Genomic DNA, 27,371 nt, shown 5'->3' with positions numbered 1-27,371 from the left:
CTTTTCTCCACATCCTCACCAACATTTGTTATTTTTGGTCTTCTTAATGGTATCCATTCGGACAGGTGTGATGGGATCTCTAATTGTCTTGATTTGCATTTCTCCAGTGATTAGTGATGTTGAGCATCTTTTCATATGCCAGTTTACCATCTCTGTGCCTTCTTTGGAAAAATATCTACTCGGGTTATTTTGCTCATCTTTAAAAAGGTGGGTTTTTTTGGCTGCACCATGCAGCACATAGGATTTTAGTTCCCCAACTAGGGATTGAACCTGTGCCCCTGTGTTGGAAGTGCACAGTCAACCACCGGACCACATGGGAAGTCCCCCTTTTGCTAGTTTTTAATCAGGTTATTTTTTTTCTGGGAGTTGTATGAGTTGTTTCTGTATTTTGGATATTAACCCCTTATCAATCATTAACATTTACAGATATCTTTCTAATTCAATACATTGTCTTTTCATTTTCTCAATGGTTTCTTTGTCAATGGTAAGTTTGATTAGGCCCCATTAGTTAACTTTTGCTTTTGTTTCCTTGACCCCACCCCCTCACCCTCTGTTCCACGTTTTTCCCTATGCATCTCTTCCAAATTTGGCTGTTCCTAAGTTGTATCCTTTATCATAAACCAACCATAGTAAGCCAAGTGTCCTCCTGAGTTCTCAGAATTATTCCAGTAAATTAGCGAACCTGAGGGAGTGTCAAGGGGATCTGTGAGTGTACAGGCAGCTGAGTAGAAATGTCAGTAGCCCAGGCACCTTGTTTGTGGCCAGCAGCTTAAATGGGGGCAGTCTTGTGGCAGAGAGTGTTCAGTCTGTGAAGTCGAACGCTAACTCCAGGGAGCGTTAGAATTGACCTGAATGGGTGGACACATATTTTGATGACATAGAGTTGGAGCAGTAATGTTAAGAGACGCCACACATATTTGATGTAAGGAGCGGGGGACACCTATCACTGTCACGAGCTCTTTTGTCCTCTACTCCGACATTTGGAGAGCAAGAATATCTTGGGCATATTTTTAAATGGCTGTTTATTTGTCTCGCTGATTTTGAAGACAGCAGTGTCCCCATTACCTAAATTCTCTGATGGTTCTGGGTCTAAGAAGAGCTGTTGGTATTTAGTTAGTTGGTTATTATCTTGTGAGGATGCTAATGCTAGCTTCTAAACTCCGTACATGACCGAACAGAAACTGGAAGTCTCTGACCTCAATTTTTTTTTAACTTTTTATTTTATATTGGAGTATAGCCGATTAACAAACACTGTTGTGATACTTTCAGGTGAACAGCAAAGAGACTCAGCCATACACATGTATGTATCTGTTCTCACCCAGACTCCCCTTCCCATCCAGGCTGCCACACACAGAACATCCAGCAGAGTTCCCTGTGCTATACAGTAGGTCCTTGTTGGTTTTCCATTTTAAATATAGCAGTGTGTACATGTCCATCCTCGTCTGCTGACAGCTTTGTACTTTTATTCCTCTTTGTTCCACTTTGTGCCCCACATCTGTACAAAATGCTAAGAAAACCTGAAGGTTCCTGCCTTTGGTGCCTGCAAGCAAGTAAGGCCATCGTAGTTTCTTCCCAGGAGTATGCAAACTCGCACCCTAGCCTACTGTCTAATCTCAATTAAAAAAAAAAATCCAGGCCAGGCGCCTTATCTTACTCTCTGAAGGCATTTCCCATGCTTGAGAAGCCCACCCTCCCCTCCCCAGACACTTGGATTATAAAAATGAAAAGCGTCATACACTGTTGACATTGAGTACATGTTGTCATCAGTCTAGACATCTGAGCCAAATCTTAGATGTGGTCCACATGCTTGTGCAGGAGGCTGTAAGACTTACAGAAGAGGGAATGTGGTTTTTATACTGTAACACTACTTAATTATTCTATTGAAAAATCCTTCACATCTTCCTATACCAATTCATGTCACCTTTTATATATGTTTATTAAATACACAGATAATCTATTTTTGGCTGCGCTGGCTCTTCCTTGCTGCCTGCAGGCTTTCTCTGGTTGTGAGAGGGGAACTACTCTTCATTGGCCGCGCACACACCTCTCACTGTAGTGGCTTCTCTTGTGGAGTGTGGGCTCTAGGGCCGTCAGCTTCAGGGGCTGCAGTATGTGGGCTCTAGAGCATAGGCTCGGTAGTTGTGGCACACAGGCTGAGTCGCTGCGCGGCATGTGGGATCTTCCCAGATCAGGGATCTGTGTCTCCCGCACTAGAAGGCAGACTCTTTACTGAGCCACCAGGCAGGCCCCACCCTTTATTTTTAAAAAGTAAATGCAGGGGTGAGACTATGTAACCAATTCTTTCAAAATAGACCTCTGTCATGTTAGCAGTTTTTGCTGCCAGAATCTGAGTTAAAACTCAAGATTGCCCCATCACAGGGCAAACACAGTAAAATTACGTTCTTCTCCAAACTTCATTAATTCCTTTTTTTTAAATCATCACATATTTTCCAAAAAAGAATGTACAAAATGCTTTATTGGTCTATGTAGCAATAATAAGAGTATAAACATCTTTGTAACCGTGAAGATTCATAAGTGGGCCTTTGGATGGTTTTTAGAGTCTTTTGATGTTCTGCTCCCCAGCTTATCTCCATGCTGCCCATAGAGGATCTCTATTGATTCTTGAGTCGTACCTTTACCATCTGCTCTTTTCACTATTCAGTGTTGTTTTAGTTTTGTCTGCTTTGACCGTTCAATAAATATTAAATTACATTCAGAATGTTTTTTGGTTGCTTTTAGCAGCAGATGTTTGATACACACCTAGTGTCTGAGACTGTGGGCAGTCAAGGTTCATCCATTGCAACGGTTATGGGGTTTGGGCTTTTTCCAGTTTACTTATTTATGTGTTCTTTTTGGCCATGCTGAGTGGCTTGTGGGATCTTAGTTCCCAGGGCTCTTGGCAGTGAAAGTGTGGAGTCCTAACCACTAGACTACCAGGGAATTCCCCCTAGTTTAATTTTTAATCTCATTGAAAATATATTTTCTATATTCTTGTATCAGTCTCCAAGTACAAATACATGTAAATTCTCTGGACACTGGAGGACAACTGATGGTGATCAAGTTCAGATTTACAGGAAATGGCAGTGGAGTGCATCAGTTGATGCTTCCTCTACTCGTGCCTAATTTACATATTTGTCATCTGTGGTCATCAACACTTGGGATTATTTAGTTAACTAATTTTTGTCCTTAGAGTGAAATATAATCTGCTTGACATATTGCCTCATTATTCCCTATTACTAAGCAAATGGACATTTTTTCATGTGTCGTCTCTCATCGTCTGTAAAACAGGTTTTGGTTATTTTCCCATTATTTTAAAACTATGGTGTCCATCTTCACATACTAACCTTTTAACATCACATGTATTGTCTTCTATCTTTTGTCTTAAACTCTTCGTTTTAATATGTTTGCGTTGGTCAGGTTCTTGCTTCAAGGCTGTTTTTTCTTTTTCTTAAATGAGGAAGTTCTCCCTATTTTTGGATCAATGAAGCATTTACCTGGGACTTCTAAAAGTGTCCCAGTTTTATTGTTCACATTTACATCTATAATGAATTGGCTATTGTCCATGCAATACAAGGGAATGATACAATGCATTTCCCAGTTAGATAACAGATTGTTTTAGATATATTTCTGTAGTGGGAACATCAAGAACATCTTTCACATTTTCATCTATCTCCTTTAATGTTATCCAACAAAAATAAAATTTTTCCATGAGGATTATTAAATACCTCATCCATTCTTTTTTAGTACCTAATTAAATGTGTTCTTAAAAAAGCCAGATGCAAGCTTCTAGATATTCTTTCCTGGTGTAATCACATAGGAGGGGCTCAATCCTACAAGCAGCAGGTTGTGACAATACATGTAAAATACTAGCTCATTAGAAACAATGCCCAAGAGTGATGGGGTGGCGGGGGGGGGGGGGGGGGTGCGCAGATCATACAAGTACTCTCTGCTGAGCATAACAAAATTCAGTCACTGAGAATGAAGAGAGTTTATGATGTACTATAAACAATTGAGATACACCAAACTATTCTTACCAGTTAGGCTGGTGGGAAATGAAGTGAAAGTATTAGTAGCTCAGTTGTGTCAGACTCTTTGTGACCCCATGGACTGTAGCCCGCCAGGCTCCTCTGTCCATGGAATTCTCCAGGCAAGAATACTGGAGTGGGTCATCATTCCCTTCTCCAAGGGATCTTCCCGACCCAGGGATCAAACCCAGGTCTCCTGCATTGCAGGCAGATTCTTTACTGCCTAAGCCACCAAGGAAGCCCTAGATTGGTCGGGTCACTTATAAATCCCGGTTCCCAGATAACCAACAAAGGGCAAACACTGTGAGCAGGCATTCCTAAGAATCAGCCCTCCCAGGCCTGCTAGTGTGACTCTGTTCTGCACACTTTGTAATAGGACACCATTAGGAGCAAGCACTCGGAGAAGGCAATGGCACCCCACTCCAGTACTCTTGCCTGGAAAATCCCATGGATGGAGGAGCCTGCAAGGCTGCAGTCCATGGGGTCGCTGAGGGTCGGACACGACTGAGCGACTTCACTTTCACTTTTCACTTCCATGCATTGGAGAAAGAAATGGCAACCCACTCCAGTGTTCTTGCCTGGAGAATCCCAGGGATGGGGGATGGGCTGCCATCTGTGGGGTCACACAGAGAGCGACATGACTGAAGAGACTTAGCAGCAGCAGCAGCAGGAACAAGCACTGTGGACGCACTATGGAAAGAGTAATTAGAGCCGGCCAAAGCAGGAAGTGGTTACTTCCTCACAGGTTTAGCAACAACATGAACACGTGAAAATTATTTCTGCATTCCTTCTGTGATCACTAAAAGTCTTACTGTTCTATAATGGTAGGGTCCAGGGCACCTTGAGAGAAATGCTACACAAATGAAAGAAGTGTTTCCATTTAAGACCATCGGTTCCTGTGAGAAAAACAAGAAATGGGGATTTCTTGTTCTATTCCATAACTGAATGAAGAAATCCTACCATTGTAATGACTGTGCGGGAACCTTCTCTCTCCTGTCCATGTGGGTATCAGTAGGTTAGTTAGTGATGACCTTTTACAGAGTCCAGTGTTTAGGGAAATTACGTGGCTGAGAGATTCCTCTGCCCAGAGGCTCAGCTGTTACTTTCCTGTGCACCACAGAAGGTCATGGAAATGAGAGCAGTGGAGAGGCTGCCTCTTGAGTGAGTGGCTGGTTGAGAATCACTGCCTCCTATAACTGGAGAAGGGAAGCTTTATGTTCTTTTAGAGGAAAGCACTACTGAACCCTTGGTATTTTATAATGAAGGGCACATTCACCATCAGGCCATTGTGGTCTTCAGTAGACTCCCTTGCAAATTTCAGTTCTTATTCAGTTCCTCAGGGTCCAGGGTACACTGTTATGATTTTGCCAGAAAAGGCTCTTCTGGCATCTTATCTTTGCAGTGTATTCACATAGATGTGGTAAAGATGGTGTGAAGCTGCTCTGAGGCACATGAATATAGAGATTTTGTCTAAGTTGCCATGCCTTCGCTCATGCCTGAGCACTAACTTCAGAATAGCTTCCTAGTCCCATGAAATAGGACTGAAATAAAAAGGAATAATTGAATCTCTGTCAAGTAAGTAAAAGTTAATACTTTCCCACAAGATTATTTTCATTCTTTATTTGATCATTACTTTTTTTTTTTTTAATTTGGCTGTGCTGGGTCTTTGTTGTAACACATGGGATCTTTAGTTGTGGCATGTGGGATCTAGTTCCTTGACCAGTGACTGAACCCATCCCCTGCATCAGGAGTGTGAAGTCTTAGCCACTGGACCACCAGGGAAGTCCCCTGCATCTGACTGCTTCTAGTAGCCTGGATTACTTCAGGACAGTATGGTCAGCTGGGCCTAACAATAAGCTGGATTTACATAGGACTCTTGGCCTCTCATGTTTGATGATGGGAGTAGAAGAAAAAAACTTTCAGTTCTTCACTGATTTTTTCCATTAAAACCCCATGCATATGTGACCCTGTGCTTAATGGAGTACTGTGTGATGTGGTGGGTATTAAAGGAGATGAGTTTTTCTCAGGCAGAACTGACAGTCTTAAAATGGAAATATTTCTTTCATTTGGAGTTCATATTGCTCCAGCATGCTCTGGACTTTAGAGAATAGCAAGACTTAAGTGATCATAGTAAAAATTAGAAATAATTTTCATGATGCTGTTAAGTTTGTGAGGAAGTGGTAGAGAGTAAGAATTTTGATTATCAGGTCACAGAATAAGTAAGTTTCATAACAGCAGCACATGTAAACTTATGGATGGACTACAGATTCCCAGTACTGTCCATCTCACCCATCTTCCTGTACACATATTTGTGATGTTTTAGGACCCAGTGGCCTTTGAGGATGTGGCTGTGAACTTCACCCTGGAGGAGTGGGCTCTGCTGGGGCCTTCGCAGAAGAAACTCTACAGAGATGTGATGCGGGAAACTTTGAGTAACCTGGCCTTAATAAGTAAGGATGATGACATTCCTTCACTTAGAGAACAAGTGCTTCCTGCCCATCCATGTTGTTCTCAGATTTGGAACGGGGAAAGGGAATTCTTTGGTAAATAAATCATAGTTTGAGGTCATCATAGACCTGTGAAGTAATAATTTTCCTATAATTTACTGATCTTTTGGGGTCTGCATTTTAGGGGATAAATGGGAGGACCATAACACTGAAGATCAGTACAAGAACCAGGAAAGAAATCTGAGGTGAGTTGTACTTAAAATGTGAAGCTGTATCCCACATGGGAATCTCATGTCATGAAAATTTAAAAACAAGTGGAAACAAAAGGGCACAGTTTCAAATTTATTTGTCAGAAAATTTTAACCAAAAATGTTTTCTTATGTCATGAATGTTGTTTCCCAAATAGTTTACTTTGAAACATATTCAGAGACTGCATATATAAATATAACTATGATAATAGCAATGGTTGAGCTTTCTTACAGAGCATTCAGTATATTCACTTTTAAAAACTATATAGTGCATAAAACCCTACACTTTCCTTGTAAATGGTAAAAATGTAATGCTACTATTTATTATAAAATCATTAAAAAATCATTAACTGTGTTTCTAATTTCTTTTTTAACAGAAGTCATATATTGCAGAGACTCTGTGAAAGTAAAGAAGGTAGTCAATGTGGAGAAAACAGTGGCCTTATTCCAAATGTTAATCTGAACACGAAAAATTCTACTAAACCATGGGAATGCAGTGTGTGTGGAAAAGTCTTCATGAGTCGTTCATCCCTTAATAGGCACCTGAGATCTCACGCTGCACCCAAACCATCCAAGTATCATCAGGAATACGGAAGGAAGCCTTATAAATGTAGAGTATGTGGGAAAGCCTTCAGTTATCTCCAGCCTTTCCAAAAACATGAAAGTAATCATGGTATAGAAAAATCCTATAAATGTAAAGAATGTGGGAAATCCTTTAGATATCGTCAATCTGTTCGAAAACATGAACGAACTCACACTGGAGAGAAACCGTATCAGTGTAAACAGTGTGGGAAAGCCTTTCGATACCATCAAACCTTTCAAACACATGAAAGAACTCACACAGGAGAGAAACCTTATGAATGTAAGCAATGTGGTAAAGCCCTCAGTTGTCCCAGTTCCTTTCGAAGCCATGAAAGGACTCATACTGGAGAAAAACCCTATGAATGTAAAAAGTGTAGTAAAGCCTTCAGTTGTCCCAGTTCTCTTCGAAAACACGAGAGAACTCATACTGGAGAGAAACCTTATGATTGTAAGGAATGTGGAAAAGCTTTTATTTCTCTTGGAAGTTTTCAAAGACACATGATAACACATACTGGAGTTGGACCTTATAAATGTAAGGACTGTGGGAAAGCATTCAATTGTCCCAGTTCGTACAGAATACACGAAAGATCTCACACTGGAGAAAAACCCTATGAATGTAAACAATGTGGTAGAGCCTTCAGTTGTTCCAGTTCATTTCGAACACATGAAAGAACTCACACTGGAGAGAAACCTTATCAATGTAAGGAATGTGGAAAAGCCTTCCATTGGCTCACCACTTTTCAAGTCCACGTGAGAACTCACACCGGTGAGAAACCATATATATGTAAGCAGTGTGGTAAAGCCCTCAGTTGTCCCACTTCCTTTCGAAGACATGAGCGGACTCACACTGCAGAGAAACCCTATGAATGTAAGCAGTGTGGAAAAACCTTCAGTTCTCCTCTAGGTTTGCAAATACATGAAAGAACTCACACTGGGGAGAAACCCTATAAATGTGAGAAATGTGGGAAAGCATTCGTTTCTCTCACAAGCTTTCGAAGACACATGATGACGCACACTGGAGATGGACCTTATAAATGTACGGAATGCGGGAAAGCATTTAATTGTCCTAGTTCATTTCGAATACATGAAAGAACTCACACAGGAGAGAAACCCTATGATTGTAAAATATGTGGTAAAGCCTTCAGTTGTTCCAGTTATGTTCAAGTACATGAAAGAACTCACACTGGAGAGAAACCCTATGAATGTAAGGAATGTGGGAAGGCATTCATTTACCGCACAACCTTTCGAGGTCACTTGAGAGTGCACACTGGTGAGAAACCATATAAATGTAAAGACTGTGGGAAAGCCTTTAGTCGACCCAGTTCATACAGAAGTCATGAGAGAATTCACACTGGAGAGAAACTTCTTGAATGTAAGCACTGTGGGAAAGCCTTCAATTGGCCCACATCCTTACATAAACATGTCATGAGAATGCACACTAGATGAATTATAACTGATAAATACAGCCGAGTTTTCTAGCTTAACAAACACATTCAAAGTCATGTTAAAACTACTGGAGAGAAATGCTATAAAATGTAAATAACATGGGAAAGCCTGATGTGGATTAATTAACATATAATAGTACTCCAGAAAATTCACATGAAATAAATGTTTTAAAAGTTAAAAACATATCCTCTTTATTAGTGGCTTATTCTGAAACTCAGCCATTAGTTATGGATTCTACTTGTTAACTTTGCAAATGAAGACTGAGTTGAAACAATTCTGTAAGAACTCCTCAAGCAATAGTACTTAGCAAGTTTAGTGGGTAGTATTTTTCCTTAAACTAGCTTATAGAATTTTTGTCTTTCCATTTTGAAATTGGCATTATGGGTGAATTGGAATATAATGTAATGTGCCAACATTATATAATGTGCCAAAATAAATAATTTTTAAATTGTTCTGTAAGTAAAGGGGTCATGGAATAATGACACTGGTAGTTGGGATTTTCCTATTGGCTCCCTGTGGCAGATACTGGATATTTCTTACCCACTGTAAATATTCCTCTTTCACTAGAAAAACTTTTGTCAAAAGAGCCATTTTCCTTGCTAATAAGTAGTTGGCATAAAGTTGTAAGTATGCAAAGTTTATCATAGAGTATAATCTTATTTGACTTAGTTATACATTTTCTCTCAACTCTGTCATTCCATCTGACTGTGATTTGGGTAATAGGCTTTACATTAAGAAAAGAGACCCATGTTGACATCACCTGCATACTTAAATGAAGCACCTTTACATTGTTTGCGAGTTTGGTTACTTTAGATTTAAATTTATAACTACAACACCTTTGCACTGTAGTGAAATTTTTTCCCCCAAGAGCACATTAAAAATCCTCCTACAGTATTCTGATATCACCATTTAGGGTCTCTTTTACCCATAATGCAGTTAGAATAACTATAAGATATCTCTGAAGTCAACTAGTAGCATTACCATCCCTCCATTCATATTCAGCACCTACTATGTGCCTGTGCTGTGAACAGTGAACATAACTGATGCGGTTTCTCTCACAGGGCTTCAAGTCTATGAGATTAAAAAGTAGCTAGAAATGTCATGCTATTAACATTTAAACTTTTATTTATTTTTGTAATAACACTAACAGACCAGTAAGTCTATATTTATGAAAAGAAGAGAGACCTGTGACAGGACCATAAAACGTAGATTGGAGATGGTCTCTTGGAGTGTGTTCTGTCAACATGAGTAATACACAGTGACCTACATTTTCTAGAACCTGTTCTTTTTAGGGTTCTATGTTAGAATTCACCACTAGCCTCCCTTGCATGACATCTGGAAGGCAAAGTGAAGAAGGCCTTAGTTTTTGAGCCACATAGTAGTTTCACATATACCTGGTTCCAGCCCATTTTCCTGATTCTTGGCTCAGCCAGTCCAAAGTATCCTGGTTACCCCCACCTACATGACTTCCACTTTCTCAGACCTGTTCCACAACAAAGATCCAGCACAGTTTGGATTCTCCTTTAAGTGCTCATGTGTCCACTGGGCAACAAATTTAAGACTGTTGTGGCTGAAAAAGTTTTGTGACGCACTGACTCCCCTCCTCTAGATTGTATTTGTATAAGGTCTAATCTGTGTAGTAAACACTTGGTTCTGTTGATCCTGCTAGTGGCCGAGGGCTCCTGATTCCACGATAGCTATGATGGCGCGATCAAAGGAACCACATGATCCTGCTGTGTGTTCCTCTACTGCACTGTTCAGCGGTATCTGTGACCCAGTCCTTCCATGTGAGAATCGGCACCTTCCTCTTATCAGATAAATTGTGGCTATTTCCAGTTACTCAGTTAGTTGAACATAATTCCTCAGTACATTTTCAGTTATGTTTAATTGTATGTGACTGAAAACGATGTTCCTTTGTTTTTTAGGTCTAATGCTTCTGTAGATTTTTAAGAAGTGTTTTATTAATTCTTTCAAAAAACTTCTATACTAACAAATATTAGGATATATTGAAACATCCTATTGTAATTGTGGATTTTTACATCAACTTGGTGTTTTTTTCAGGTTAATCATTAAACATTAAACTCAGTATTACCATGTATATTTTTCTTTAGGCAGATTTTATTTTTCCATAGTACAATTTTTGTCAAAATGGATTTCTCATTTGTTCTTAATTAAAATTTTCAATCTTTTTTTGTTAGTGCCTTCTTGCCAAAAACTACCAGGTTGGAGGGGATATATGTATACCCATAGCTGATTCATTTCACTGTACTGCAGCAGCTAACACAACACTGTAAAGCAACTATACTCCAATAAGAAAATAAAATTTAATTAAAAAAAAAAACTACCAGGTTCACACTTGTATTCAAACAGAAGGGCAGAACAAATCACAATAAGGATAGACATAAACCATAAATGATAATAGGTTGTATCGGTAAATGATTGTCCAAAAAGTCATCTTACAGGATTTGGACTTGTGTTAGATATTATCTCCTTTTCGAAATATCAAATCAACTGAGGCTTTATGAGTTTCGATAAATTGTCAAAAACACAAACCTAACAAGGGATAAAGACAGTTACTAGTCCAAGCAAGACTTTCTTGCTCAGAAACCATGCTCTTGATGCTCATTTTTCAGCATCACTCCTCTACTAGGCACTGTAGGCTCAAAACATACACAATTTAGCAGAGATAGGGTGCTGTGCACTCCAGACATGGGCATAAAACATCCTGGTACTCAAATTTCTGGGGGGAAAGAGACGGTTAATAAACAGCACAGTCTGGGTTTATAAATGAAAATTAGGGCTGTGAAGAAAGTAAACAACACAGACTTACATGGTGGTATAATGGATAAGAATCTGCCTGCCAATGAAGAGGATGTGGGTTCAATTCCTGGTCTGGGAAGATCCCACATGTCTCAGAGTAACTAACCTGAAACCGGCACGTCTAGAGCCTGTGGCACCGCGACGAATAGTAGTCACCACTCGGTGCAACTAGAGAAAGCCTGTGTGCAGCAACAAAGACCCAGCACAACCAAAAAAAAAAAAATTTTTTTTAAGTAAACAATGCTATAGGATAATAAGGACACTGGGAATGTGTGTCTGTGGAGGGCTGGGGCCTCAAAAGTGAGGATATCACAGATCATTTTTTTTTTCCCCACCATCTTGTGTCTTAAACACTCTTTGAAGAACTGCTTGGTTGCAGATGTAAAAAAGGGGGGGGGGCAATATTGACAGTCCTGCATTCCTGGGATTAACAGTAATGGTTTCCCATAAAGATAGAGACATGGCTCATCTTCATTTTTGCCATAGTTAAATTTTTTTTACTGCATGCAATAGTAACCATGAGTCTTTATTGCATGTGACAGTAGTCATACTTAACAGAATGAAGAATTAAAGACCTGGAGAGAAAGGACTTAGCCCCCAACAGGCCTTTCTTGCAACCCCACCTTAATTAGGAAGTACCCTCTAAGGCTGCACCTGCCCTCTGCCTACACACAATTGGAGAGAAGTGAGAGGGCTCTCAGAATCTGTCTTTTAAGTCAAGCATATCTGCACCCTTTATTGCATATCATTAGGCCACTGCCAATGGTCTAGCTGTCTGGTCCCACCACCAAGAACAACTTATCCAAGGTCACCCCTTTAGGAATAAAGAAGTCATAACATTTGCCTCACAATTACCCAAACATAAGTTCAGGTCACAAACATCCATGCACATAATAAAACCTCAAAGCTTCAGAGGCTTATTTCAGTACACAATAAGCTGACTTGAGTTTCTGAGACCTATACCTACATCTCAGACCTGATGCTATATATGACCTTGGCCCAAATATGCCAGCAAATCTGGAAAACTCAGCAGTGGCCACAGGACTGGAAAAGGTCAGTTTTCATTCCAATCCCAAAGAAAGGCAATGCCAAAGAATGCTCAAACTACCGCACAATTGCACTCATCTCACATGCTAGTAAAGTAATGCTAAAAATCCTTCAAGCCAGGCTTCAACAGTACATGAACCGTGAACGTCCAGATTTCAAGCTGGATTTAGAAAAGGCAGAGGAACTAGAGATTAAATTGCCAACATCCATTGCACTATCAAAAACACAAAAAGAATTCCAGAAAAACATCTATTTCTGCTTTATTGACTATGCCAAAGCCTTTGTGTGGATCACCACAAACTGTGGAAAATTCTGAAAGAGATGGGAATACCAGATCACCTGACCTGCCTCCTGAGAAATCTGTATGCAAGTCAGGAAGCAACAGTTAGAACAACATGGAACAACAGACTGGTTCCAAATCAGGAAAGGAGTATGCCAAGGCTGTATATTGTCACCCTGCTTATTTAACTTATAGGCAGGACACATCATGAGAAACACTGGGCTGGATGAAGCACAAGCTGGAATCAAGATTGCCAGGAGAAATATCAATAATCTCAGATATGCAGATGACACCACCCTTACGGCAAACAGCAAAGAAGAACTAAAGAGTCTTGATGAAAGTGAAAGAGGAGAGTGAAAAAGTTGGCTTAAAGCTCAACATTCAGAAAACTAAGATCATGGCATCCGGTCCCACCACTTCATGGCAAACAGATGGGGAAACAACAGAAACAGTGACAGACTTTTATTTTTTGGGCTCCAAAATCACTGCAGATGCTGACTGCAGCCATGAAATTAAAAGACGCTTACTCCTTGGAAGGAAAGTTAGGACCAACCTAGATAGCATATTCAAAAGCAGAGACATTACTTTGCCAACAAAGGTCCATCTAGCCAAGCCTATGGTTTTTCCAGTGGTCATGTATGGATGTGAGAGTTGGACTATGAAGAAAGCTGAGTGCCAAAGAATTGATGCTTTTGAACTGTGGTGTTGGAGAAGACTCTTGAGAGTCCCTTGGACTGCAAGGAGATCCAACCAGTCCATCCTAAAGGAAATCAGTCCTGAATATTCATTGGAAGGACTGATGCTGAAGCTGAAACTCCAATACTTTGGCCACCTGATGCAAAGAACTGACTCATCTGAAAAGACCCTGATGCTGGGAAAGATTGAAAGTGGGAGGAGAAGGGGACAACCGAGGATGAAATGGTTGGATGGCATCACTGACTCAATGGACTTGAGTTTGAGTAAACTCTGGGAGTTGGTAATGGACAGGGAAGGAGGCCTGGCGTGCTGCAGTCCATGGGGTCGCAAAGAGACACGACTAAGTGACTGAGGACATCCATAAAACAGAAAAAACATTGAGAGGACTTTGCCCTAAGGGCCTAGATAGAATGCTGGGACACCCCTCTCCCCGCCCCCCCCCCCCGTGTTGGAATGCACCTTATTCCACATTTTAAAACTCCACTGGCAATAAAATTGATGGGCTTACTTCCCAAACTAGGAGTGGGGGGTTCCTAGAGCTGATGGCAAATAGACTTTATGGACCCCCTCAAACCTTTTGCAGGAGCTACTCATTATGCTCCGGTCATGGCAGACACTTGTATAGGCATATTACTCATCTGTGCCACCAGATTTCTGAAGCCAAAAGGCAAGAACTCACCAACATACTCCTACTGCCTTCAGTGTTCCAACATTTTTGTTGTGTTCAATAAATTTCTTAAAATATGCAACACTGGGCTCTTCTAAAAAGGCATGGGTGGGTTGGTCTGGAAAAAATTACTACTATCTGCACCATTCTGAAAATTAATGGAAACTGCTGCTTCCCCAGGAGGTACCTGCCTCTTAACCAGTTAACCCCTGGAGCCCCTGGTAAGAGAACCACTCACTCCACAGGGCTTTTTCCTACTGCTGTCTTCCAGCTTTCAACCATGACCCTGATAATCACCCCTTACCTTTAATTATATGCCAATATAATTAAACATAACATAAGTTATATGTACTCATCATTTCACACCCCCTGATGGAAGAAATTTTCACATAATGAGGCATAGTGAAGTCATTAGGGCATACATGATTTAAGTTGAACTTTATGCTAACAAAAATACTCTGTCTTGGACTTCCCTGGTGGTCCAGTGGTTAAGAATCTTTCTGCCAATGCAGGGGACACAGGTTCAATCCCTGATCCAGGAAGATCCCACATGCCACAGGACAACTCAGTGCATACACCTCAACTACTGAGCTGACACTCTAGAGCCCGTGCTCTGCAGCAAGCAAAGCCACTGCCACAGAGCAGCCCCTGCTTGCCACAACTAGAGAGAGCACACGTGCAGCAACGAAGACCCAGCACAGCCAAAACTAATTTTAAAAACACTCTGTCTTATAGCCTGTCAAACATACGTTGTACATCTGCTTTAGCTATAACAGAAGCATGTCCCTCATCTTCCAGTCATACAGAGGATTAAGTCACAACCCGCTGCAGTCACCCACTGAAGGGTACTGGGGATGGGGAAAACAGGGTGAACCATTCTATGCTTTGGATAAAGGGGCTCCTAGATAGTTAAGATGCATATTTAAGAAAGAATTTCAAGGATCCCAGATTCCTGCATCTCCCCATAGATGAAAAATCACTAAAAGCATTAACTTGAGATGTCTGTTCTTTGTGATTAGCAGTAATCTTTTACCAAAACATATGCTTATCTACATGTATTTCCCAGCCAAAAAAAGAAAAAGTATGTACTGGTCCTCCACTACCTCTTAGTAGCTCTGAGGGGACTGCTCCAGAGAGTTGTTTCCCAGGCTACAGTCCTCAGTTTGGCTTGAATAAAACTCTTTTCTATTCTTATTATAGATTGTTTATTGACTACTTGCATCAACACCTCCAACAGCATAACCTGACCTGCCCATATGCCTAACACTTCACAACTCCACCAAGATAATGTTAGAGACCCTCCACATTTCAGATAAATTTTAGCTAATGCTGTACAATGGGGGAGGGAGGCTTCCCAGGCAGTTCAGCGGTAAGGAATCCACTTGCCAATGCAAGGAGACACACGAGATACAGGTTCAATCCCTGGGTCAGAAAGATCCCCTGGAGAAGGAAATGGCAACCCACTCCAGTATTCTTGCCTTGGAGAACCCCGTGGACCGAGGAGACTGGCGGGCTATGGTCCATAGGGTTGCAAAGGGTCGGACATGACTAGGCACACATGTACCATCACCCACCATGCGATGGGGACCTGAGTTGAGGGCCAGCCTACAGTGACTCCTCGCACTTCTATTAGGCGAAACACACTGACTGATACCACCCACCCTGGCCAGGTACCACAGTAACCATTTTCATGAGTTATTTTATGACAGGAGGTCCTGGCAAGGAACATGGAACTAACAAGCCACCACCAGCCGCAAGAGTTCAGGAGAGGTCAAAATGAGATGCCACGTGTCTTACCACCTCCCAGAATCCTCCTTGCTGGCATCCATCTTGGCTGAGCAATACGTGCCCCACCTGGAAAGACTCTGAGTCAGAATGATTGGCTGGAGACAACCCAGAAACTAATCCCATCACCATAAAACCCGAGACTGTGAGCATGTGGCAGAGCAGTTCTCCTAGGTTCCCCTTACCCTACTGCTCTCTGCCCAGGCGTCCCTTCCCAGTGAAGTCTCTTACTTTGTCAGCACATGTGTCTCCTTGGATGATTCCTTTCCAAGTGTTATTAGAGGCCACTCTTAGGTCCTGGAAGGGGCCCTCCGTCCTGCAACACTTCTGTTTGTATCTCTCCTTTACACATTGTAAAATACTCTATGCTGTTTAGGGCAACTTATGTCATACTCTCTAAAAATCTCCACCTTTCTATCAACACCTCAAACTTTCTTTAATATGTCAAAACATCAAAGGGCTAATTGTAAGTATTTTTAAATGTTCTGTGTATTATGATATTTTGGTATCTTATAAAACCTTTCTGGCTGGGAAGAAACCATCCCTTCCAGGGCTGGACATTTTAAGAGATAGCAAAGAGCCCAGCTAGAAGCATGCCTTTGATGTGCAAACTAACAAATTCAAAGCCAGACCTCCTCCATCTGGCCTGTACTCACCCTCTCCCTCCCTCACCAGCAATATTTCCCATCTTAATCATCCCAAGGCCAGGGCCACACAACTAGGGGCCACCCCTGTAGTCCAAAGCCCACCAAAATTATTCAAGCTAGCCAATCCTAAACGGCTCGCTCTGCCGTGACTCGCGTCCCAGTAAAGGCTGCCCCCCCAACCCCGAGTCTTTTGCCTCCTGACTACCCTTGTATCTTTCCCACGTGGCCCTGCATGGGATGTTGTGGTGTGCATGCCTCCTGTCTCTAAGACGTGTACAGTGTGAGTGCCCCACTACAAGGTACATTGTTTACTGTAACATAAGCATGTGACTTTAAGCTTTTGACAGCTGAGGAACCCATTTCAAAGACATCAATTTTCATTTGAGCTATTTTTACTTTAGACTTGGGGCCTTGAGGAGCCCTGCTGTATTTTCCTAAGCAAGGACCAAGGTGGTGGTGTGGTCAGGGCAGGAGACATAGGTGGCTAGTTCTCATTAGTTTGGCTTCACTTGAAAAACGGTTTCAAGAAACTGCCAGTGAAATGAAAGACTGAATTATCCAACCGTGAAGAAAAGAAACTTGCTCTTTCTGGCCACAAGGTGTCCTCAGGCATCTGAAAACCTAGTGCAAGTGTCTGGAGGACTGACCCAGAGATGCCGGGAGCCGGCATATTGCATATTGAGTGCAGCACTTTCCACAGCATCATCTTTCAGGATCTGGAATAGCTCAACTGGAATTCTATCACTGCCGGGAGCCAGCGTGAGGAACTCCGCCCATGACAAAGGTCATGAGGTAGGAGGCTCGGCATATGCAAAGGCGGGATCGAGCCTCAGGAGTTCCCCTGGAAATTCTTGAGCATCTACCCCCAAAACCAGAGTCTGCCTACTTTCTGCTTTGTGCTTTCACCTACACCTCTGACTTTACGGGGGCTGTCCCCTACTATCTCTCTCTGAAAAAAGAGTTAGCTTACAGCTCCAGTTAATAATTCCTGGGTGTGACAGTGTTTAACCTACAAACTCCTTTGGAAATCCTCTAGCCTGCCTGAATAGGTTTTTCCAGCCACATGTGATTGTTCAGAGCCTCCCAACTGTGAGAGGCAGGAGATGTTCTAAACTGTCTAAACACAGATTCCTTTGAGTAGTTAAAAGATTGATTACAAATTATATTGGTGAAGGGTTTTTCGCTTATTGGGCCAATGTTTGCTGCTAAGTCTCCATACTCCTTACCTACTGTGTCCTTGGCAGTGTATTGATTGATATAATGGGTGTATAGAAATGTAAAATGCAGCTTTGTCCAATGCTTTTTTGGAGGCTGGTGCCTGACTTTGGAATAATCACCTTTAGAGAAATATAAGTTTCTTAAAATATTAACAGGCCTCCTGGCCAGAAGATGATGTAAATCACCTGAACTTTTGCATATGATAAGTTTGAAAGCCTGGCTTTGATTAGAACCAGGAACTGCTGTCCTTGCATGACTCCACCCCTTCCCCCATTATCCTCTATGCATAACTTAAGGTATAAAAACTACTTTGGAAAATAAAGTGTGGGCCTTGTTCACTGAAACTTGGTCTCCCCATGTCACTCTATCTCTCAAATTCTGGCTGAGTCTCCATCTGGAGCGTGGAACCCGCCATGCTTGCTAATTATGCCTGGGCTTCTAAGATCCGACCAGGGAGGCCTCAGTGTCTCCTCTCCTTCGGGAGAACGGAAGGACGCCTGCGGCCTACGTAAGTGGTGCAAACTTCTTGTCTTGAAGTTTTATTGGTCTCCCGCGTAAACCAAGCTACTCAGCCTCTTTTCTCCACTGAATTTTTCTACTGAGCTATCCTTATTCTATTACTCTTTATATCCTTAATTAACGTTTAATTAAGCAGTTGTTTCCTGATCCTCGCTTACGCTGTCTCTCCTTCGAATACCCTGGATCAGCCGGGGCTGGACCCTGGCACAGAGACACGTGCTACACAGGCTGATCGCCTAGTGCTCTAAGCACTGTGGTGGTTTTAGACTGTTGGAGCGAGAAATCGAGACATGTAAGAGTTGAGCCGAGTCAAGGGTAACTCCTTGGGGAGTGGGACTAAGAAGCTGAATGCATTTGATTCATCATACTGTCCTCAGAGTTGTTCAGGCACTGCCCTGGTGATCCAGTGGCTAACCCTCTGCTCTCCCAATGCAGGGAGTCTGGGTTCCATGCCTGGTCTGGGAACTAGGTCCCACACACTACAACTAAGAGTCTGCATGCAACTCAAGAAGGAAATGGCCACCCACTCCAGTATTCTTGCCTGGGAAATCCCATGAACAGAGGAGCCTGGTGGGCTACAGTCCATGGGGTTGCAAGAGTCAGACATGACTTAGCAGCTAAACTACCACCAAAGATCCCATGTGCCTCAACTAAGACTTGGCATGGTCAAAATAGATAGATAGAAATAAATATTTTTTTAAGTTGGTTAGATCATATCTAAATTAGGCAGCCAGATCAAGAATGGGAAGTCATGCCTCAAAGGCCCAACAGCTTCTTGACAGACAATCACCTATTGGAACCTTAGCTGTGTTTATATGTAATACTTAAGGATCTGACACTTCCAAGTATTTAAATAAATGGCATGTCTGACTAACGATAAGTTCTCCCTGAGATGGCCCAAATGAAGCACTTGTGACTTACCTAAATTGGTTTATTTGGGCCCTCAATTAGAAAAAGCTAGCTAGGGACTTCCCTGGTGGTCCGGTGGTTAAGAATCCACCTTGCAGTGCAGGGGACGTGAGTTTGATCCCTGGCTGGGGAAGAGCAACTAAACCCACTGCAACTACTGAGCCCTCATGCCACAACTAGAGAGTCTGTGCACCACAAGGAAAAATCCCACATTTTGCAACTACAACTTGATGCAGTCAAGTAAATATTTAAGCATTTTTTAAAAAAGAAAGAAAACAGGTAGGCAAAATCTGTCAATGCAAACAAAGGTCAAGAGACTATTTTTGATTATTTCAAAAGATTTGAAAAGACATTGCAAACAACACTCCAGCATGGCTCCACAGAGTTTTCTGGACCATCAGAAAGATCCAGTACTGCACTCTTTTTTTTTTTCTTTAACACTGTTTCCTTTTACAGAAGGATTAGATGAAAAATAGGCATGATTGTTTAAAAGATATGAGCTTGATTAGCCTACTCTGCTTTCTAATGTGTTTGTCACTACTGGCTGCCAACTCTCCAAAACCTTACAGAAAGGAGAAAAAGAAAGCTTCCACATTATAAACAACAGTTCAGTGGCCCATGAAAACCACCCAGCCCAAATTTCAGTCGTTTTGAAAAGAATCACATCTCAAAAACATTGAAATCATTCCAAGCATCTTTTCTGACCACAATGCAGTAAGATTAGATCTTAATTACAGGAGAAAAACTATTAAAATTTCCAACATATGGAGGCTGAACAACACGCTGCTGAATAACCAATAAATCACAGAAGAAATCAAAAGAGAAATCAAAATATGCACAGAAATGAATGAAAATGAAAACACAACAACCCAAAACCTGTGGGACACTGTAAAAGCAGTGCTAAGGGGAAGGTACATAGCAATACAGGCACACCTCAAGAAACAAGGGGAAAAAAGTCAAATAAATAACCTAACTCTATACCTAAAGCAACTAGAAAAGGAAGAAATGAAGAACCCCAGGGTTAGTAGAAGGAAAGAAATCTTAAAAATTAGGGCAGAAATAAATGCAAAAGAAACAAAGGAGACCATAGCAAACATCAACAAATCTAAAAGCTGGTTTTTTGAGAAGATAAATAAAATTCACAAACTATTAGCCAGACTCATCAAGAAACAAAGGGAGAAGAATCAAATCAACAAAATTAGAAATGAAAATGGAGAAATCACAACAGACAACACAGAAATACAAAGGATCATGAGAGACTACTATCAGCAACCATATGCCAATAAAATGAACAACGTGGAAGAAATGGACAAATTCTTAGAAAAGTACAACTTTCCAAAACTGAACCAGGTAGAAATAGAAAATCTTAACAGACCCATCACAAGCACGGACATTGAAACTGTAATCAGAAATCTTCCAGCAAACAAAGCCCAGGTCCAGACGGCTTCACAGCTGAATTCTACCAAAAAATTTAGCGAAGAGCTAACACCTATCCTACTCAAACTCTTCCAGAAAATTGCAGAGGAAGGTAAACTTCCAAACTCATTCTATGAGGCCACCCTCACCCTAATACCAAAACCAGACAAAGATGCCACACAAAAAAGAAAACTACAGGCCAATATCACTGATGAACATAGATGCAAAAATCCTTAACAAAATTCTAGCAAACAGAATCCAACAACATATTAAAAAGATCATACATCATGACCAAGTGGGCTCTATCCCAGGGGTGCAAAGATTCTTCAATATCCACAAATCAATCAATGTAATACATCACATTAACAAATTAAAAGATAAAAACAATATGATTATCTCAATTGATGCAGAGAAAGCCTTTGACAAAATTCAACATCCATTTATGATTTAAAAAAAAAAAACCCTCCAGAAAGCAGGAATAGAAAGAACATATCTCAACATAATAAAAGCTATGTATCACAAACCCACAGCAAACATTATCCTCAATGGTGAAAAACTGAAAGCATTTCCCCTAAAGTCAGGAACAAGACAAGAGTCCCCACTCTCACCACTACTATTCAACATAGTTTTGGAAGTTTTGGCCACAGCAATCAGAGTAGAAAAAGAAATAAAAGGAATCCAGATTGGAAAAGAAGTAAAACTCTCACTGTTTGCAGATGACATGATCCTCTACATAGAAAACCCTAAAGACTCCACTAGAAAATTATTAGAGCTAATCAATGAATATAGTAAAGTTGCAGGATATAAAATTAACACACAGAAATCCCTTGCATTCCTATACACTAACAATGAGAAAACAGAAAGAGAAATTAAGGAAACAATACCATACACCATTGAAATGAAAAGAATAAAATACTTAGGAATATATCTACATAAAGAAACAAAAGACCTATATATAGAAAACTATAAAATACTGGTGAAAGAAATCAAAGAGGACACAAATAGATGGAGAAATATACCATGTTCATGGATTGGAAGAATCAATATAGTGAAAATGAATATACTACCCAAAGCAATCTATAGATTCAATGCAACCCCTATCAAGCTACCAATGGTATTTTTCACAGAACTAGAACAAATAGTTTCACAATTTGTATGGAAATACAAAACACCTTGAATAGCCAAAGCGATCTTGAGAAAGAAGAATGGAACTGGAGGAATCAACCTGCCTAACTTCAGGCTCTACTAAAAAGCCACAGTCATCAAGACAGTATGGTACTGGCACAAACACAGAAATATAGATCAATGGAACAAAATAGAAAGCCCAGAGATAAATCCACGCACCTATGGACACCTTATCTTTGACAAAGGAGGCAAGAATATACAATGGAGAAAAGACAATCTCTTTAACAAGTGGTGCTGGAAAAACTGGTCAACCACTTGTAAAAGAATAAAACTAGAACACTTTCTAACACCATACACAAAAATAAACTCGAAATGGATTAAAGATCTAAACGTAAGACCAGAAACTATAAAACTCCTAGCGGAGAACATTGGCAAAACACTCTCCGACATAAATCACAGCAGGATCCTCTATGACCCACCTCCCAGAGTATTGGAAATAAAAGCAAAAGTAAACAAATATGACCTAATTAAACATAAAAGCTTTTGCACAATAAAGGAAACTATAAGCAAGGTGAAAAGACAGCCTTCAGAATGGGAGAAAATAATAGCAAACAAAGCAACCGACAAATAATTGATCTCAAAAATATACAAGCAACTCCTGCAGCTCAATTCCAGAAAAATAAACGACCCAATCAAAAAATGGGCCAAAGAACTAAGCAGACATTTCTCCAAAGAATACATACAGATGGCTAACAAACACATGAAAAGATGCTCAACATCACTCATTATCAGAGAAATACAAATCAAAACCACAATGAGGTACCATTTCACACCAGTCAGAATGGCTGTTATCCAAAATGGCTGTTATCCATTGCTTGTTATACAAGCAATAAGTGCTGGAGAGGGTGTGGAGAAAAGGGAACCCTCTTACACTGTTAGTGGGAATGCAACTAGTACAGCCACTATGGAGAACAGTATGGAGATTCCTTAAGAAACTGGAAATAGAACTGCCTTATGATCCAGCAATCCCACTGCTGGGCATACACACTGAGGAAACCAGAATTGAAAGAGACACGTGTACCCCAGTGTTCATCGCAGCACTGTTTATAATAGCCAGGACATGGAAGCAACCTAGATGTCCACCAGTAGATGAATGGATAAGAAAGCTGTGGTACATATACACAATGGACTATTACTCAGCCATTAAAAAGAATGCATTTGAATCAGCTCTAATGAGGTGGATGAAACTGGAGCCTATTATAGAGTGAAGTAAGCCAGAAAGAAAAACACCAATACAGTATACTAATGCATATATATGGAATTTAGAAAGATGGTAATGATAACCCTATATGCGAGACAGCAAAAGAGACACAGATGTATAGAACAGTCTTTTGGACTCTGTGGGAGAGGGCAAGGGTGGGATGATTTGGGAGAATGGCATTGAAGCATGTATATTACCATATGTGAAACAGATTGCCAGTCCAGGTTCAACGCATGAGACAGGGTGCGCAGGGCTGGTGCACCGGGATGACCCAGAGGGATGGGATGGGGAGGGAGATGGGAGGGGGGTTCAGGATGGGCAACACATGTACACTCATGGCGGATCCATGTCAATGTATGGCAAAACCACTACAATATTGTAAAGTAATTAGCCCCCAATTAAAATAAATAAATTTATATTAAAAAAAGAAAAGAACCACATCTGTTTTTAATGCAAAAAAACCTGGACATTTTAAAAGAGACTGCCATGTGCAACTTCCCTGGCAGTCCAGTGGTTAAGACTCCAAGCTTCCAATGAAGGAGGCTCAGGGTTCAATTCTTGGTCAGGGAACTAAGATCCCACATACTGTGTGGCAAGGCCAAAAATAAAATTTAAAAAGGCTGCCACAGGTTTAAATTAGATTCAGGACATGATGATTTTAATAAGGAACAGGGGTGCTCCCAGGACTATGAGAAGGTATTCCCTCTCCTCACAAACACCTCAGGGGAAACTGAAATAACATTCAGAGGGGCAACTTCTAAATTCTAAGGCCCTTGTAGACATGGGGGCAACCTTATCCATTCTCAGCCCTACCCTCATTCACTGCCCTCTCCCCCAGAGTAAACAGAAAACTCAAATGACAGGTGTTTCTAATTTACCTATGTGAGTTTTAAACATAGATATTTTGTAAACATACAGAAACAATAATATTCCAGTTAGAACTATCTCATGAAGACACGTGTTCCTTTTGGTGAAATGCACTCCAATTCATTTGATAGGATGAGCCCTCTTAGAGGCATGTAATGCCCATACTTCCTGAAGGGTGAAGTGATTTTAGAGTTAGAAGACTTCAATTCAGACCAGAACATAATGACCAAGAAACATGGCTGGGAAAACAAAAGCTCAGACAGATAAGGGGAAATGGACGACTCAGTTACCAGTGCCTGAGGAATTGTGGTCCTTGTCCTCCTCAGAATTTGGAAAAATCAAGTCAGCCACTTCAATTAGAATAACTACTGATGAGGTTTCCCTGGCGGTCCAGTGGTTAGGGTGCCTCACTTTCACTTCAGAAGGCACGAGTTTGATGCCTGGTGGAGGATTTAAGATCTCACATGCTGCTCAGCAGAGCCAAAAATAAATAAAAAGCAACTGAAAAATAACAACAACAATTATTGACAATCCCAAGCCTCTACCCAGTATTTGGCAATAACTATTTCGTTTTTTTCCTAAATATTTATTTACTTGCCTGCACTGGGTCTTCGTTTAGGCATACAGAAATCTAGTTCCCTGACCAGAGATGGAACCTGGGCCCCTTACACTGTGAGTGCAGGCTTAGCCACCAGGGAAGTCCTGACAAAACCTATTTAGACCAGAGGCATTCTTGTTATTCAGAAATTCCTTGAGAATGAACTTACAATTCCTCATGCTAGTCCTTGCAGTACCCCCATTTTGCTGGCAAAAAAGTCAAATGCAACAGGACATGAGAGCTATAAATACCACTGTGATTCCTCACCACCCTGTGCTTCCTCATCCTCACACCTTACTCTCAGGCATTCCAGCAGACACCTGTCATTTTGCAGTAAGAGACCTATGCAGTGTGTTCTTTCGTATTCTGGCGTAAGAGAAAAGCCAACGTCCTTTTGACTTTGCATGGGGAGACCATCTGAACACCTAGATGCCACGAGGATACACTGAAAGCCCTACTTATTTTTCTCAAATACTTCAAGCTGATTGGGCTGGTGGACACTTTCCTAATGACTGTTTTAACTGAATATGTAGACGATTTGCTTTTGTGGTGTAGAACTGAACAGAGAAACTGTGCATCTGTTACAAGAGTTAGCCTCTAAGGGACATAAGGTGTCCAAAGAAGAACTGTTAACTGACTCTCAAAAAATTAAGGAAATCTTGGCTTTCTTGCTTCCCGGAACAAAGCAGCAGCTAAGAGGGACTTCCCTGGTTGTTCAGTGGTTCAGAGTCTGTCTGCCAGTGTAGGGGACACAGGTTTGATTCTTGGTCCCACAGTAAGAGCACCCATTGCAATGAGAAGCCCTAGCACCACTACTAGAGAGTAGCCCCCACTAACTGCAACTCGAGAAAGCCTGCACACAGCAGCGAAGACTCAGCACAGCCAAATATAACTTTTTTTTTCAATTTAGGGAAAAAAAAAAGAAACAGATGAGACAATTTCCAGGTCTGACTGCATACTCTCAGGAATTGGATATCTAATTTGTCCCTCATGCCCCAATTGCTCTATGTGTTACTAAAGTCTTACAGACCAGTTAGACTTGAACCAGCATCTAAAGTCTATCGGCTGCACGGTGCTGGGGCAGCGGTGAGGAGATACATGACCCATGTCCAAGGACAAAGGAGAAGTCCCAGCAAGATGGTAGGAGGGGCGATTCACGTCTAGAATCATACCCCATTCCCACCAGAGATGCTCAGAGGGCTCAAACAAACCTTGTGCACACCAGGACCCAGGGACCCCACAGATACTGAGACAGAACTGTGTTTGAGCATCTCCTGTGGAGGTACGGGTCAGCAGTGGACTGCCACAGGGACAGGGCTCTGGGTGCAGCAGACCTGGGTGTGGCATAAGCCTCTTGAAGGAGGTCACCATTAACCCCACCAAAGAGCTGCCAGAGGAGAAGGCAAGGGCAACCCACTCCAGCACTCTTGCCTGGAAACTCCCATGGACAGGGGAGCCTGGTAGGCTGTAGTCCATGCAGTTGCTAAGAGTCGGACACGACTGAGCGACTTCACTTTCACTTTTTACTTTCATGCATTGGAGAAGGAAATGGCAACCCACTCCAGTGTTCTTGCCTGGAGAATCCCAGGGACGGGGGAGCCTAGTGGGCTGCCATCTATGGGGTCGCACAGAGTCGGACACGACTGAAGCGACGCAGCAGCAGCAGCAGCAGAGCTACCAGAACTTACACAGGACTGGGAAATAGACTCTTGGAGGGCACAAACAGAACATTATGTGCACCAGGACCCAGGAGAAAGGAGCAGTGACCCCACAAGAGACTGACCCAGACCTGCCCGGGAGCATCCACATCTCCAGCGGAGGCGTGGGTCGGTGGTGGCCTGCTGCAGGGTTGGGGGCACTGAGTGTAGCGGTACTTGCATGGGATCTTTTGAAGGAAGCCGCCATTATCTTCACTACCTCCACCAGTTTGCTGTTGCTACTGCTGTTAAGTCACTTCAGTCGTGTCCGACTCTGTGACCCCATAGACGGCAGCCCACCAGGCTCCCCCGTCCCTGGGATTCTCCAGGCAAGAACACTGGAGTGGGTTGCCATTTCCTTCTTCAATGCATGAAACTGAAAAGTGAAAGTGAAGCCGCTCAGTCATGTCCGACCCTCAGCAACCCCATGGACTTCAGCCTTGCAGGCTCCTCCATCCATGGGATTTTCCAGGCAAGAGTACTGGAGTGGGATGCCATTACCTTCTCGGTCCACCAGTTTGGCCCCAGGTGAATAGCAGGGAGGGAACACATCTCCACCCATCAACAGAAAATTGGATTAAAGATTTACTGATCATGGCCCCGCCCATCAGGAAGCTTCCATAAGCCTCTTATCCTTCTCCATCAGAGGGCAGACAGACTGAAAACCACAATCACAGAAAACTAACCGATCTGATCATATGGACCACAGCCTTGTCTAACTCAATGAAACTATAAGCCATGCCGTGTAGGGCCACCCAAGACAGACGGGTCATGGTGGAGAGGTCTGACAGAATGTGGTTCACTGGAGAAGGAAATGGCAAACCACTTCAGTATTCTTGCCTTGAGAATCCCATGAACAGTATGAAAAGGCAAAAGGATAGGATACTGAAAGATTAACTCCCCAAGTCGGTAGATGTGCAATATGCTACTGGAGATCAGTGGAGAAATAACTCCAGAAAGAATGAAGAGAGGGAGCCAAAGCAAAAACAACACCCAAGTGTGGATGTGACTGGTGATGGAAGTAAAGTCTGATGCTGTAAAGAGCAATAATGCATAGGAACCTGGAATGTT

General features: G+C 41.8%; 1 protein-coding gene across 9 annotated transcripts in view; it reads left to right on the top strand.

The window, feature by feature from the left end:
- Positions 1 to 10,989, top strand: part of LOC129625366 (zinc finger protein 791-like) — a 39,832-nt gene extending 28,843 nt beyond the window's left edge. For 7 of the 9 annotated variants that reach the window (XM_055543591.1, XM_055543614.1, XM_055543607.1 and 4 more), the window contains 3 exons: positions 6,349 to 6,568; positions 6,657 to 6,717; positions 7,098 to 10,989. In XM_055543591.1, the coding sequence (XP_055399566.1) occupies positions 6,349 to 6,568; positions 6,657 to 6,717; positions 7,098 to 8,748 (1,932 nt within the window). In that variant the 3' untranslated portion in view covers positions 8,749 to 10,989. The remainder of the gene's footprint in view (positions 1 to 6,348; positions 6,569 to 6,656; positions 6,718 to 7,097) is intronic. The other 2 variants (XM_055543632.1, XM_055543643.1) reach the window with 1 other exon arrangement.
- Positions 10,990 to 27,371: the final 16,382 nt, after the last annotated feature.

This window comes from Bubalus kerabau, chromosome 1 (genome assembly GCF_029407905.1).
Source record: "Bubalus kerabau isolate K-KA32 ecotype Philippines breed swamp buffalo chromosome 1, PCC_UOA_SB_1v2, whole genome shotgun sequence".
NCBI classification, from domain to species: domain Eukaryota; kingdom Metazoa; phylum Chordata; class Mammalia; order Artiodactyla; family Bovidae; genus Bubalus; species Bubalus kerabau.
This window is presented reverse-complemented; position numbering and strand designations above follow the sequence as displayed.